The 16046-nt window shown below is 43.5% G+C and overlaps 1 protein-coding gene across 7 annotated transcripts in view; it reads right to left on the minus strand.

Moving 5' to 3' along the window:
* The window catches only part of LOC115085172 (beta-Ala-His dipeptidase-like), a 207107-nt gene that overhangs the window by 86295 nt on the left and 104766 nt on the right, over positions 1 to 16046 (minus strand). For all 7 annotated transcript variants that reach the window (XM_029590872.1, XM_029590868.1, XM_029590867.1 and 4 more), the window contains one exon: positions 8523 to 8717. In XM_029590872.1, coding sequence (XP_029446732.1) covers positions 8523 to 8717 — 195 coding nt within the window. The remainder of the gene's footprint in view (positions 1 to 8522; positions 8718 to 16046) is intronic.

Here is a 16046-nt window from a genome sequence, read left to right on the forward strand (position 1 = left end):
AGCCACAGAGAGAGTCAGCACAAGAAGAATGACGTAGGCTTACCCGAGACATGGGGAAGTCTAGGGGTCTCTGGCAGTGCAAGAGAACACTACCCTGAGGAGCGGGGGAGTGCAATACAGTCTCAGAAATAGGCAGGATGCTACTCCGAGGAGCTGGGAGCGGAATGTAGTAACAGAAGTAAGCAAGGTGCTGCGCCGAGGAGCAGGGGAGCAGAGCACAGTCCCAAGTTCACAAGTGCTACCCCAAGGAACAGGGGGCATGGCTTAGTCACAAGCGATGGCAAAGGCCCATGGAACAGGATACACCAGCGCTAGGTCTCCACGAAGCAGAGCGGTAAGGCAGTGGCCTGCAGGGTGGGGTACACCTACGTTGGTCTCCACAAGGCAGAGTAGCACGGCAATGGTCCGCAGAGCAGGGTACACCGAAGTAGAGTTTCACGGTTAGAGTAGAATGGCAATGATCCGCATAGCGGGCTACACCGAAGTAGAGTCTCACTGGAAGAGTAGTTCCTGGAGTAGCCCCAAGGAGCGGGGGAGAAGGCAGACAGCATCCGAGGCGCAGGGCTCTCCGAGGAGCGGATAGCCAGAGACAGGAGCAGGGCCCCCAAGGAGCGGGTACCCAAGAGTGTCTTACGCCAGGAGAAGCAGGAACCAGGAACCAAAGTCCATAGCGAGAACAGCAGGATTCAGCAAGGAGGGAACTCATTGCCAAGTCGATTAGAGCCAGGCCCCGATGGTGCTTAAGAGTCCAGGGCTACTGATGTCATCAAGGGGAGACACCACTGAGGTACCCGCCCTGGTTTCCTTAAAGGAGGGCCATGGAGCGCGTGCACGTGCCTAGGAAGGCTCGGGAGAGACATGGCGATCGCAGCATCCTCACCACCCTGGGGAGTCCTGGAACGGAGTTATGAGGGTCGGAGGCGGCTAGCCACAGCCGCGAGTCTTCCCAGAGGAGAGAGGGCAGCAAGGCATGAAGTGAGTAATAGCAGTCGCAGCCGTCTGCGACTGACAGTCATAATAGTACCTCCTCTCTTAAGGTTTTCTAGAATGTATGGCGTGAAACTGCCTGATTAAATCCTTGTCAAGGATGTTGGCCGCAGGCTCCCAGCTGTTTTCTTCAGGCCCAAAGCCCTCCCACGAGAGGAGATATTCCCACCTCTATCCACGCTTTCTCATGTCCAAGACATCTTGCACCTGATACGTAACGTCCACTTCTGATGACAGAGGTTGGAGCTCAGGTGGTTTCTTAGAGAAATTGGACAGTACAGAGGTTTAAGTAGCGATATATAGAAGGCATTATGGATTTTAAGAGATGCAGGCAGTCGAAGGCTGTAGGTAACTGGGCCCAGCCGACGGAGCATGGGAAAAGGCCCAATGTATCTGGGGGCGAAGCGGGCCGATGGCAGTTTTAGATGAATAAAATGAGTGCTGAGCCATACTTTGTCTCCTGGGTTAAATTGCGGAGCTTCTCGATGATGGGCATCGTAGAACTTTCTAGATCTTTGGGCGGCTTGCTGAAGGAGTTGTTTGGTGTGGTCCCAGAGTCGATGCAACTCCTGCGCGGTAGCCTGAGCCGCTGGGGATGGCACAGACAGCAAGAGCGGGAGAGGAGGGAGCGGCTGGCATCGATAGACCAATTGAAAGGGTGATGACCCAGTGGACTGGTGGGAATTTAGAGCAAACGCAGCCCATGGCAGAAGGTCGGACCAATCATTCTGCTGGGAATTTACATAGGCTCGAAGGAACGGTTTTGTTTTTATTTGAAACTGTATTCATTGGTATTTCAATGTAACATAACATAGCAGGCAACAATAACAACAACACACACCACTCAAGATTACCCACCCTCCCACCCATTCCCCTCATCTGTGGAGAGACACAAGATGAAGACAAAATAATAGAGTCCAGTATTTAGCGTTAGGTAAAATGGAGGTAAAACATCTGGTGTGGCAACTTTTATGCAGCGGGTAAAGATGTTTACGTTCCCCTGTCTCTGATTTCTGCTTCTAGCGTCGGGTGCCATGGGTCAAGTATAGGACCAACATGCGGGTTCAGGTAGGCTGTAAAAGCAGCCCAAATTAAAGAGGTATTTACAAACTTCTTTGGCATAGCTTTCATAAGAAGGGCATGCTCCATAGAGCAGTGATGCATCATGCGTTTAAACCAGTGTTCGTGGCTGGGGCTATGCAAGTCTAGCCAATTTGCCAAGATTATTCGTTTCCCTACAAGACTAGCTTTCGCCACAAAAAGTTTAACTGTGGTGGATAAGATAGAAACATATACATAGAAACATAGAAATGACGGCAGAAGAAGACCAAACGGCCCATCCAGTCTGCCCAGCAAGCTTCACACATTTTTTCTCTCATACTTATCTGTTTCTCTTAGCTCTTGGTTTTATTTCCCTTCCACCCCCACCATTAACGTAGAGAGCAGTGATGGAGCTGCATCCAAGTGAAATATCTAGCTTGATTAGTTAGGGGTAGTAGGGGTAGTAACCACAGCAATAAGCAAGTTACACCGATGCTTGTTTTACCCAGACTATGTTATACAGCCCTTATTGGTTGTTTTTCTTCTCCCCTGCCGTTGAAGCAGGGAGCTATGCTGGATATGCGTGAAGTATCAGTTTTTTTTTTCTCCCCTGCCGTTGAAGCAGAGAGCTATGCTGGAAATGCGTGATGTATCAGTCTTCTCCCATGCCGTTGAAGCAGAGAGCCATGCTGGATATGCATCGAAAGTGAAGTATCAGGCACATTTGGTTTGGGGTAGTAACCGCCGTAACAAGCCAGCTACTCCCCGCTTTGTGAGTGCAAATCCTTTTTTCTTCTCCCCTGCCGTTGAAGCTATGCTGGATATGCGTGAAGCATCAGTTTTTCTTTTCCCCTGCTGTTGAAGCAGAGAGCTATGCTGGAAATGCGTGATGTATCAGCCTTTCTCCCATGCCGTTGAAGCAGAGAGCCATGCTGGATATGCATCGAAAGTTGAACCAGAGAGCCATGCTGGATATGCATCGAAAGTGAAGTATCAGGCACATTTGGTTTGGGGTAGTAACCGCCGTAACAAGCCAGCTACTCCCCGCTTTGTGAGTGCGAACCCTTTTTTCTTCTCCCCTGCCATTGAAGCAGAGAACTATGCTGTATATGCATTGAAAGTGAAGTATCAGGCTTATTTGGTTTGGGGTAGTAACCGCTGTAACAAGCCAGCTACTCCCCTCTTTGTGAGTGCAAATCCTTTTTTCCATGTTTCCTCTTGCTGTTGAAGCTTAGAGCGATGTTGGAGTCACAGTAAGCATGTATATGTTTATTGAATAAGGGTATTGTCTCCAGGCAGTAGCCATCATTCTGGCGAGTCACCCACTCTTCATTGGCGGCCTCTTGAATTTATGGATCCACAGTGTTTATCCCACGCCTCTTTGAAGTCCTTCACAGTTCTGGTCTTCACCACATCCTCCGGAAGGGCATTCCAGGCATCCACCACCCTCTCCGTGAAGAAATACTTCCTGACATTGGTTCTGAATCTTCATCCCTGGAGCTTCAAATCGTGACCCCTGGTTCTGCTGATTTTTTTCCCACGGAAAAGGTTTGTCGTTGTCTTTGGATCATTAAAACCTTTCAAGTATCTGAAAGTCTGTATCATATCACCCCTGCTCCTCCTTTCCTCCAGGAAGTACATATTTAGATTCTTCAATCTCTCCTCGTACGTCATCCGATGAAGATCCTCCACCTTCCTGGTCGCCCTTCTCTGTACCGCTTCCATCTTGTCTTTGTCTTTTTGTAGATACGGTCTCCAGAACTGAACACAGTACTCCAGGTGAGGCCTCACCAAGGACCTGTACAAGGGGATAATCACTTCCCTTTTCTTACTCGATATTCCTCTCTCTATGCAGCCCAGCATTCTTCTGGCTTTTGCTATCGCCTTGTCGCATTGTTTCGCAGACTTCATATCATTAGACACTATCACCCCAAGGTCCCTCTCCTGCTTCGTGCACATCAGCCTTTCCCCCCCCCCATCAAATACAGTTCATTCGGATTTCCACTCCCCATATGCATGACTTTGCACTTCTTGGCATTGAATCTCAGCTGCCATATCTTCGACCACTCTTCCAGTTTCCTTAAATCTCGTCTCATTCTCTCCACTCCTTCCGGCGTGTCCACTCTGTTGCAGATCTTAGTGTCATCCGCAAAAAGACAAACCTTACCTTCTATCCCGACGCAATGTCGCTCACAAAGATATTGAACAGGACCGGTCCCAACACCGATCCTTGCGGTACACCACTTAAAACCGCTCTCTCTTCAGAGAAAGTACCATTTACTATCACACATTGTCTTCTGTCCGTCAACCAATTTGCAATCCAGGTCACCACCTCGGCACTCACTCCTAAGCTTCTCGTTTTATTCACCAGTCTCCTGTGCGGAACCGTATCAAAAGCTTTGCTGAAATCCAAGTAGATGACATCGAGCGCTCTTCCTTGATCCAATTCCTTGGTTACCCAGTCAAAAAAGTCAATCAGATTTGTCTGACAGGATCTTCCCCTGGTGAATCCATGTTGCCTCTGGTCCATCAATTCTCCGGACTGTAGATATTTCACTATTCTCTCTTTCAGCAGTGATTCCATTACTTTTCCCACCACTGAAGTGAGGCTAACCGGTCTGTAGTTACCAGCCTCCTCTCTGTTCCCACTCTTGTGAAGCGGGACCACCACCGCTCTTCTCCAATCTCTCGGCACCACTCCCGTTTCTAGGGATCTATTGAACAGGTCACACAGTGGATCCGCCAGAACATCTCTGAGCTCCCTCAGTATCCTTGGATGAATCCCATCAGGCCCCATGGCTTTGTCCACTTTCAGATTCTTTAGCTCTTCCCATACATTTTCTACTGTAAAAGGATTATCATCTATTCCACTTCCCTCCAGTTTCTTGTTGTGTAGAGATGGTCCTTCTCCAGGGTCTTCTTTAGTGAACACAGAACTGAAGTATTCGTTTAATATTTCTGCCATTTCTTCGTCTCTCTCCACACATTGATCATTACCACCTTTTAATTTCACAATACCATTATGGACTTTTCTCTTTTCGCTGATGTATCTGAAAAATGTTTTGTCACCATTTTTTATCTCCTTGGCAATCCTCTCTTCCGCTTGACTTTTTGCCAACTTGATTAATTTCTTTGTCTCCCTCAGTTGAATCAAATATTCTTCTTTATGTTCCTCCCTTTGGGATCTTTTATATTTCTTGAATGCTGTTCTTTTAGCTTTAATTTTGTCAGCTACCTCCTTTGAGAACCAGATAGGTTTCAATTTTCTTTTGCTTTTCTTTACATTTCTAACATATAGAGTAGTTGCCTTGGTGATTGCTCCTTTTAGATTGGTCCACTGCTGCTCCACATCTCTCTCGTTCTCCCATCCTTTTAGTTCTACCTCCAGGTACTTCCCCATTTCCTCAAAGTCTGTGTTTTTGAACTGTAAAACTCGGGTCTTTGTGGTTCTTTTCCCTATTCTTTTAGTGATATTAAACCATACCGTTTGATGATCACTGGTGCTGAGGTGGGTGCCCACCTGGACATCGGAGACATTATCTTCATTAGTGAGCACTAAGTCGAGTATAGCTCCTTCTCTCGTGGGTTCCAACACCATTTGTTTGAACAAAGATACTTGCATGGCATCCACTATCGCTCTACTATTTTTAGTTTCTGCAGATGGGATTTTCCAGTCTACATCTGGCATATTAAAGTCACCCACGATCACCACTTCTCCCTTCTTACCTATCTTATGGATGTCTTCAACCAGATCTCTGTCCAGCTCTTCCTTTTGGTTTGGAGGCCTGTAAACCACTCCAATATAAATGGATGCTCCGTCATCTTTTTTTAGGTCGACCCATAGTGCTTCTTCCTTGCCCCAACTTCCTTGCAGCTCAGATGCTTGGATGTTGTTTCTGACATAAAGAGCCACACCTCCCCCTTTTCTATCCTCTCTGTCCTTCCTTAACAAGTTATAGCCTGGTATTGTTGTATCCCAATCATGAGATTCTGTGAACCATGTCTCTGTGATAGCAACAATGTCCAATTCTGCCTCAGTCATTAGGGCCTGCAGATCTGGGATTTTATTTCCCAAACTATGAGCATTTGTGGTCATAGCCTTCCAGGTACTCTCTTTAAGGTTATTGCTTTTCCTGGACTCCTTATGAGACTCTATTTGAGATTTGTTATTCACTTCACTCTTTCCTTTTGCAGTTATAATGGAGCCGGGGCGTCCGTTCCAAATAGCCAAAGATTAGGGTGAAATGGCAAAGTTATTTTCAAGAAAGTTGAGCAGGCAGCACACACCTGCCTCCAAAATTGAATAATTACTACACAATCCCAAAAACAGTGGAAGTAAGAGGCGTCCTCGCTCGCACACTTAGGGCATTGGGAGGACTGCGTAATTTTCATTTGTTTGGCCCTTATGGGTGTGATATAGCATTGCCAGAGAAATTTGTAATGCGTTTCACACAAAAAACATTTTCAGATACTACAGGCAATTCCTTGAAACATGTCTTAAATTCAAGTAGTGTAAGCGAAAAAAGAGCCCATGTGGTCCATTTGTCATAGATGGAGTCCACTATCCGTAGGTCTGCTAGGCCCAGAGACTCTTTATAATAATAAGAGATGGTAGGCTTCCTAGACTTTCCCACTCGGACTATGTCTCTTAACTTGTGAATTTCTGGAGTGTCTGCGAGAAGAGGCTTCATGGACCCTATGAAATGTGTGACCTGGAGGTACACATAAAGATCCGAGTCTGGTAAGGTAAAATGCTGTTTGAGCAAGGCAAAGGAAAGCAAAGTCTCAGATGCGCCGTCATATAAATCTGAAATATAGGTGAGCCCCAACTGTCCCCAGCGGTGAAAAATACCGCCCCCCTCCCTTTTCCCGGAAGAAACAAGTCGTGGCCAGCAATAGGGATGTGAATCGTTTTTTGATGATTTAAAATATCGTCCAATATATTTTAAATCGTCAAAAATCGTTAGGGCCACGATACAATACCAATTCCCCCGATTTATCATCAAAAAATCGTAAATCGGGGGAAGGGGGAGGGCAGGAAAACCGGCACACTAAAACCCCCTAAAACCCACCCCCGACCCTTTAAATTAAATCCCCCACCCTTCTGAACCCCCCCCCCAATGCCTTAAATTACCTGGGGGTCCAGCGGTGGTCCGTAGCTAAATCGGGGGAAGAGGGAGGGCAGGAAAACCGGCACACTAAAACACCCTAAAACCCTCTCCCGACCCTTTAAATTAAATCCCCCACCCTCCCGAACCCCCCCCAAATGCCTTAAATTACCTGGGGGTCCAGCGGTGGTCCGGAACGGTCTCCTGCAATTGAATCGTGTTGTCTTCAGCCGGCACCATTCTGCGCCGCCATTTTGCAGAATGGTGCCCTGTTTCCCTCCCTTACTCCCCCTCCCCTCCTGCTTCTGTCCTGACAATTTCCCTCCCCTCTGCCTTCTCTGTTTATCCCTATCCTACTGTCATCCTCCTGCCATACTCACCTGCCTATCCCTATCCTCCTCCTGCCTCCTCCTATTCCTTCCCTCCTTCCTGTCTTTACTCCTATCCCTGTTCCTATTCCTCCTCCTACTTCTCCTACCACTCCTGCCCACCTTTCTCCTCCTCCCCCTCCTCTCCTCACACCTCTCACACTCCATCCACCTCACATCACTCCTCCTCACCACCACCCTCCTGACCACTCAAACACAGTCAGACAAACAAACTTTCTCTCACACAAAGAAGACAAAAAAACAAGGTAAAGGGAAACAGATGACAACGCACTCTGTAATCGAATGAAAAACGTTCCTACTCCCACTAAACCACTCACCAACTCTTCTCTCCTCTCTCCAACACCTGACACACCCTCAAAGAAGCAGCTGCAGGAAGCTGGTGTATATATATATATATATATATATATAAAAATAAATAAATGCACTAAATGTAAAATGATGTGCAATGTGTAAAATGATGCGAGGCATGTTAATACGTCGCATGATGAGATACCGTAACATGAGTGCAATGCGGTACATCTAAAATTATCCTAACCACACCCCTTTTTTTAATCATAGACGATATCATGCCATATTTCTACTTTATTTATAGCTTTTTGATGAATCTATGCCTAAGATTGTGGCTGAAAATTTCCCTAAATCAGCCAGATAAAATTTCTCTATATAGATTCTTTGATTATTTCTTTTTTTTAGGTAAACAGTATTTTTTTCTGACCTCATTTTTGTTTTCTTTATAAGTACGTACAAATTTCAAATTAAATAGTCAGCTGGGCATCTTGAGCTGATAAATAAGTCTAGCATTTCTAAAGCTAAGTCCATTAGGCTGCCAGCAGCAATGTGTGGGTTCACACCCAGTCCCATCTCCAGTACAGTATTAATTTTAGAGGAATGGAAACCCCAGTAACTAGAGCTTTGTTCATCTACTGTTGTGCAGCCACACTACCTTTTTTTTAAGCCATGTATTATTTTTGGTGGAATTCAATACACTTCCCAGTACCTCCACGAAGAAATAAGCATCTCCTCTGGTTCCATAAGTGAGAGCTGGCTTTCTGCTGATCCAACTATTATCTGAGATCACAATGTAGTCAACATCAGAAAAAAAATGGCCATGTTCTTTAATTGTTTCTTCTAGTCCGAGGGATCCAACTTCTTCCATAGCTTCAATTATAAACTTCATGTTTACTGGAATATCCTAGTTTAAAAAAAGGTCAAAATATTATTTTAAGGCTAGGTAGGACACATGATGCTGTAAAATACAAAAAGAGCTTATTCTACTGCTATATGGAAAAGAAAAATAACACAGCTAAGGAGAAAAACAACTTGACCTTTCAAGATTTTGAGCAATAACATGTTTTTCAATAGCATCAGATTTAATGTTTGCCAACTATATTGAAAAATTGTATGTACAAATATGAATGTTATTTATATTTTTTTTGCTTTTAAATTACATTTTCTGATGAATGTGTAGATTCAGATTTGTAGGTACCTTTTCCATTGCTAGTACCATGATCTAGAAGAGCACAGATTTCATTTATTGAAACACCACAATCCATCAAGTAATCATAGTTATATCTCCAAAATAACAATTGATACAACCACTTGAATTTCTTACATCAACGTTTTCTATTTTTGAAAAAGACCTGTTCTGTTTGAGATTAATGATACCATGTGAAAATTTGTGTCACCTTTTCCATGAATTGTTAAGCAGTCATCACATCAACTAATCCTTCAAAGGCTTCTGCCAAAAGACACAGGTGATTTATTTTCAGTAGCCATGCATTTTTTAATATACAATATTTTTCAATGTATATATTATGCAGAAGGTTTTATAACCAAATCTAAGGTCTAAGATTACCCCTCCTCAATCTTATAAGTGAATTTTAGAAACTCACAGGATCTAGTCCTACATGCATCAAAAACATCTGATAGAATTAAAGGTGAATTTTAAAAGCCCCATATGCATTAATTAGGGGATGTGTGAATATGTCAGGATTGCATGAGGCAAGCTGCCGAAATATGCACATATCTATCGGAGCGTACACATCTCAGAAGATTTCAAAAAGGGGCATGGTACGGGTGGGGCATGGCTGTTTCGGGGCATGAACCTGAGATGTGCATGTGAATACTTACGTGATCCAGCACACACTAAGGCCCCCCTGCCACGTAACTTTTCTTCTGCTATAGGTGACGTGTAAGTTAAAAAATAAAGAAAAATAGGCAGATCTGCAGTGTTTTAAGGGCTGGGTCTAACTAGGGGGAAATGAAGGCTATTAAACTAGGGGGGGTTTGGAGGACCTATCTTTTAACTGGGTGAAATGGGGATGAACTGGTAAAAATGGGAATAGAGTCGGCATGCGCCCCCCTTTAAAAATCCCCCAATTTATGCAGTAAAAGTGACATTTGCGTGCATATACACAAGCCCATTTAAAATTTGGCGCACATGTGCATGCGGCCAGGCTATTTTATAAAATGCGCGCAAGTTAAAAAATATCCACATCCCTGGGCGTAGGCCAACATATACATGCACATGTGTGCCCGCGTGCTGATTTCAAAGTTACCATCCTAATATGGTTTCTAATTTGATATTCTATACTGATGGTTTGTTTTGACTTAAATATAGAGTTTGACCAGGATTTTTGTTTAATTTGTTTGAACAAGCCTATACCTGAAGTATTCCCATTCCGCCATTTTCCGTCTCCCCCCTCACTCCGCCGTAGTTCCCTCCTCCAATATCCCTACCCTGATGCCCTCAAGCTACTTTCAAAAAACATACCTCCTCCAGACCCATCAGAGAGTCTTATAAAGAATCACTCCATGTTCCTCACGCCAAAACCTTTCAACACAAATCACTCAAAGACAGAGCATTTTCAACAGCAGGACCTCCTCTATGGAACTCCATCCCATCTGACCTGCGACAGGAACCGTGCCTACCAACGTTCAGGAAAAGGCTGAAACCATGGCTTTTCAAAAAAGCCTATCCAGACCTCAACTGATCCTTACCTTCCAGCCATTTACTATCAGACACTACAAACTCTTTATTAACAATCTCCTTCATTACATATATTCCACTTCACTGTAATTAACTTGGCATCATTGTAAATAATTTGCTTTCAGTTAATCTCCTTCTTCTTCTCTCCCCTCAACTCCCAGTTTTGCACTTCCCTGTTTTAATGTAACTGCAATTTTCCAACCATGCACGTGTTATAAGTTTTAGTTCTCTGTATAGCTCACACCCTGTTTATTGTAAACCGGCATGATGTGACACCTGTCATGAATGCCGATATAATAAAAACACTAAATAAATAAATAAATAAATATATATTATAGCTACTTGTGTCTCTAGGTTGATATTTGTTAAAAATCCTCACTTTTAAGTATGGCATCACTTTACTATTTTTCTCCTATCGCCCAAGTTCGCTCATGTCCTGTTTAATGTAACTTTATTCTTCTCAGTTGGTTCATATGTTTATTTACCCCTGTTGTCTGTAAACCGATGTGATATTGCTTTGAACGTCGGTATATAAAAGTTTTTAAATAAATAAAATAAATAAATAAATTTCCCCAGGAGTTCATCTTTGTTCATTATTATTATTATAATAATTTTGATCACCTACCGGTTGCTAGGTAACAATATTGTTCTTTGGGTTTTTCTTTGTATCTAGTTCCCATAGCAACCCTTATCAATGTAGACAGTTCAGCTGTATAGCTCTTTGATTTTAAATATCTTTGTCCAGCCCATTCAAGTTTGGGTAAAACAGCCATAGATTGGAATCTGCCACGTTCCAGTGGAAAAGAAAATCTCCTTGGTGAAGAGTGTGGGAGAGGGAGATAAGATTTATAGAGCACAACTTTACATGCCATGATACAAAACAATGGTGCACCAACACCTTGAATACTGTGTTTAGTTTTGTTTAATATAGTTCACCAAGAAAAGGTTCATAGAAGGGCAACAAAGAAGAACAGGAATAGGGAACTGACTAGCTCCAATAAAACTAGAACAATTCAGCTTGGAAAAATGGCAACTGAGGGGAGATGAGCTATATAACATCAGAAAGTTGTGCAGAAAATAAATAGGCAGTTATTATTCACTATGGAGTATATTCAACTCTGCTGCTTTTGTGCTCCAGAGGTTGAGTATCTCAGGCTCTTGTAGTTTTGCCAAACAGTAACTGTTATGAAAAGGGATATTTATGAATTGGATGCAAAAATATTTGAGACATAAAAATTGACTTGCAAAAGGTAATTCATTCACACAATGATATGATTTTTATTCACCACCCTGAACCTAAAACCCCAAATATATTTGGTCCTCCCAATCTTACCTCATCTTCTACACTAGAAGTATAAGGAGTGGACTGAGCGGGAACTTCCCAACCCCCTACCTACACTTCCCTTCTTCTTCCCCTCTCCTCTCCACCCCCTAAACTTAACCTACCTTTCCCTAAATTTTGTTTTTATTACTTACTGCTCCTCTGGAGCAGAAGCAAGTTACATGCACTGGCTGGCTGCTGGCATGCGCTTCCTTGGAACAGTGGCTAATGGCCGCTGTCCCAGCCGGCATCTGTCCCGTCCCGCCTCACCCAGACCATGCCCTGGCTCGCCCCATTTTCAGGCCTTGACCCTTGTGCGCGTACTGGGGTTTACGTGCATGGCCAGGCCCGTTATAAAGTGTGTGCTGCGCACTCAAGGCCCAGCCACACATGTAAACCCCAGGTTTTAAGCTCGTAGGCCTTTCAAAATTTGGCCTAAATGGGCAAATGGGTGGTGAGTTACAGGAATCGAAATTGTTGGGTTTAAGTTAAAGTTTATTTATTTATTTATTTATTTATTTCTTTAGTTAGTGGTTTTTTATATACCGCGGCACGTTAATAACATCACCTCGGTTCACAATAAACAGTAAATTAGCAACAGGCTTTACAGACAATATGAAATACAGTGACACATATCATATATCATTATAAACAGTAAATAGCAACAGGCTTTACAGACAATCAGGTCTATCCTGTAAAGTGCGGCCGCGTTTACCCTGCTCCTAAGCCGCTTTTTACTCCGTTTCCGGCCGCGTTAGCCCTTCCTGCGATCCCGAATCCCCTTTAACCTACTCCTACCGCGTCCTAAATTCCCCGGGCAACCCCTTCCGCCCGCGGCATGTATATTGCATGCAAACGAGCGAATTAGCTATTCCCTAGCATCCCGTAACCCGCGCCCGACTATCACTATCTTTCCCTGCCGTTTTGTCGTGCGTTTAACCTGCAAACTTACCGCCTACCCTGACCCCTGCGGTAGAGGCATGGGTAAGGGTAGGTGGAAAGCTTTCCCCCAGCCCCCGCTCACCTGCCCCCGCCGCGATCATGGGTGCCGGTCTCCGTGGCAGCCCCAGTCCTCTCCCCTGCTGCTGGTTTCTTGTTAATGGGGAAACTGTTGGGGATGTTAGAAGGGGAGGGGAGGGTGTTGCAAGGATGTTTGGGAAGGGGATATAGATCATGGTAGGCATGGGGGTGTCAAGGAGGGGGCATGGGGGTGTCAAGGAGGGAACCTTCAATGTGGCAAGACATGAGATTTGTGGGAGGGACTCTTTCTGGCAATTTAGACTGGGAGACTGCCAGAGCAAGATATAAGACTCTATGTTTTACTCAGTGGAACAGTGTAAAATATTGGATAAAATATGGGTGAATATATTCAGGTGGCTTCCTGGAATATAGCTGGGTTAGGCTTTCCAGTGAAAAGAAAAAAAATGCTACAAGCCTTAATTAGACAATAAAGTACATATTGCTTGTATACAGGAAACACACCAGACAGCAGTGAAATGCCAGAAATTATACAGGTGATGGGTAGGGCAGTGACTTTATTCCCCAGCAGTTAAAAGAAAAAAGGGAGTTGCAATATTAATTTAGTTTGAACTTATTTCTGAAATAAGGGATTCAGAAGGCAGGTACATGATTGTTTCAGGTAAATTGCTGGGAAAAGAAATAACGATATGTAATGTTTATGCCCCCCGCTAGACCACCAGGTACATGTAAAAGGTTTTTGGGGGGGTCGGGAGGGTGGGAGAAGCAAAGGGGTAATTTGTAAAGGGTCGGGGTGGGGTTTTTTTTTTATCGGGCCATCGGCGCCATTTTTATCAGTGGTAGCCAAAATGGCGCCGATGGCCCGAGAGCAGGAGATCGCGCCGGGACCCCCCCCCCCCCCCCCCACTGGACCACCAGGTAATTTAACATTTTGGGGGGGGGGTTCGGGAGGGTGGGAGAGCAAAGGGGTCATTTGTAAAGGGTCGGGGTGGGTTTTTTTTTATCTGCTCAAGCCTCACTAAAAAATTAACGATGTGAATTGGAATCGGAACCGATTCCAATTCACATCTCTAACGATCCAATTTTTTTCTCCCTCCATCCGAACTTGATCGTTAAAACGATCGGGCACACGATTCACATCTCTACTATACAGTGTATTTGTAATTTTTATGCGCTCCATCTGTTTACCCTACTTTATAGATATCCATAATTTTATGCATCTTTCACTGTAATTTACTTAGTCTGGATATTTTGTGCTTTATTTTAGGTGGAAACATAGTGCCAATAGTTACCTAGTATACTTTTTTTTAGATTATTTCTAATATACTTTTTAATGTGTGTATCCCTTAGCTTAATTATTATGTGCCACCTCATCTACATTGTATAGCAATTGGCCCCACGGTATTTTCAAATATATCTAGTAAAAATATTTTTAATTATTTTTAATATTTTTATATTTGTGGGGGTTGATACATATTTTTATTTATTTTAATTTATTTTATATTTTTATTTTTGCATCCAATCTACTCAATTCCATCTCCTGTATTACAATCTTTCCATTAGTTCCATGTCCATCTATTCAGTAATCCTCCACCCATCATATAATAATAATTTTTTTCAGCTTGCATCATGTTTTACATTTTTTATATTTTTAATTATTTTTGCCACACTAAAAATTGGAGTTGAAAGCCTTGGCTCATTTCTATATTGGGATTTAGTATGTTTGCCTGCAAGGTTTAACCAAGTGTTTTTAACAAACGATTTTAATAAATTTTATGTTTCAGTACAGATAGGTGTATCATCAATGATAACAGCGAGATGTAGTTTGTGACATCGCGATAATAAAAAGGTATAATAAGGTTGAGTTTGTTGAGGTGTAGAAAAAAAAAAGGGCCATTTCCAGTAGAGCAGTAGCGAGATGCTGACAGTGTGAATGTAAGTAGAATACTTGGATTTAAAGATTTTATAAAAAGCGTCTTTTGAGAAGTAAAGGTTCATATGCGCATAAGTTAAAGTTTATGGCTATGTGAATTGTTTTTTTATCTGGGCTATCAGAACTATCAGATTTTTCTTAAGTCACGCTGAAGTTTTTTGTACTCATGGTTTAGCTCCTTTGTCTTCATTTTGCTTACCCATGTTCCTATTTGAAATGTTTTGAGTAGTCCTTGACATTGTATCTTAAGTTCATAACACTATAATGAAATGGAATATGTGTTTATGTCATTTTTATCATTATATTTAAATTGAATTTTAAATTTAGGCTAGCTTAGGCCTGGATTTATCAAAATGCACTAAATATCGCATGCGATAGGAAAAGGGGCGTGTTTTATGGTAATAGGCTGTTTATCAGAAAGTGTGCTTAGTGCTTCACATAGGTATTATCGCAAACTGCGATAACTTTTTCGCAACAAGTGCCAGAATTGTTGTATTTCCTACTACAACCACTGGGGGGGGAGGGGTGAGAGAGAGAGAGAGAAAAGACTAGCTATAAGGCCCTCATACTAGGAAGGTATTTATACCTCTATATGAGGCCCACCTAGCTACTTGAGGTGAGGTTTAGGCATTAGTGTAGGGGTTAGGGTCCACTTTGACATTCAGAGTGAGACGTACAAACAGAACAGTACACTCTTGTGAAGATTTAATGACCTTCAGAGTGAGGAAACTCACCCAAAGATGAGATTTGTGCAATGTTCTCTCAGCCTAGCTTGATGTTACCCAGGTCGAGAGTACATCAAAGTAAATGGCTGCTGTGGCAGGAACCTCTGGCCCCGCCCCTTTTTACAAGCCCCGGGACTTACATGCGTCCTGGGGCTTTACGCACATTGCCTGGCCTTTTGAAAATAGGCCCGGCACGCGTAACCTTTTGAAAATCTGGCCCTAAGGGGTAGATTTTTAAACCTGCGTGAGCGCGTCCATGTATGCATGTTACCTGGCACGCACACATGGACATGTGATTTTATAATATGCACGCATAGGCATGCAAATTTATAAAATCGGGGGTCGGCGTGCACAAGGGGGTGCACAATTGTGTACCTTGCGCGCGCCAAGCCTGCGCCAGGCTGTGTTACCTTCCCCCGTTCCCTATCCCACCACCCCACCTTCCCTTCCCCTACCTCCCCCGCCCTTTCCCCCCTACCTCTCATTTTTTTTTCTTGTTTTAAAACTTACTTCAGCCCTGGGGCTGAAGTAAGTTGCGCGTGCTGGCCGACAGCTGGCGCGCGATCCCCGGCACA

The sequence above is a fragment of the Rhinatrema bivittatum genome, chromosome 2 (genome assembly GCF_901001135.1).
Source record: "Rhinatrema bivittatum chromosome 2, aRhiBiv1.1, whole genome shotgun sequence".
Lineage (NCBI taxonomy): Eukaryota > Metazoa > Chordata > Amphibia > Gymnophiona > Rhinatrematidae > Rhinatrema > Rhinatrema bivittatum.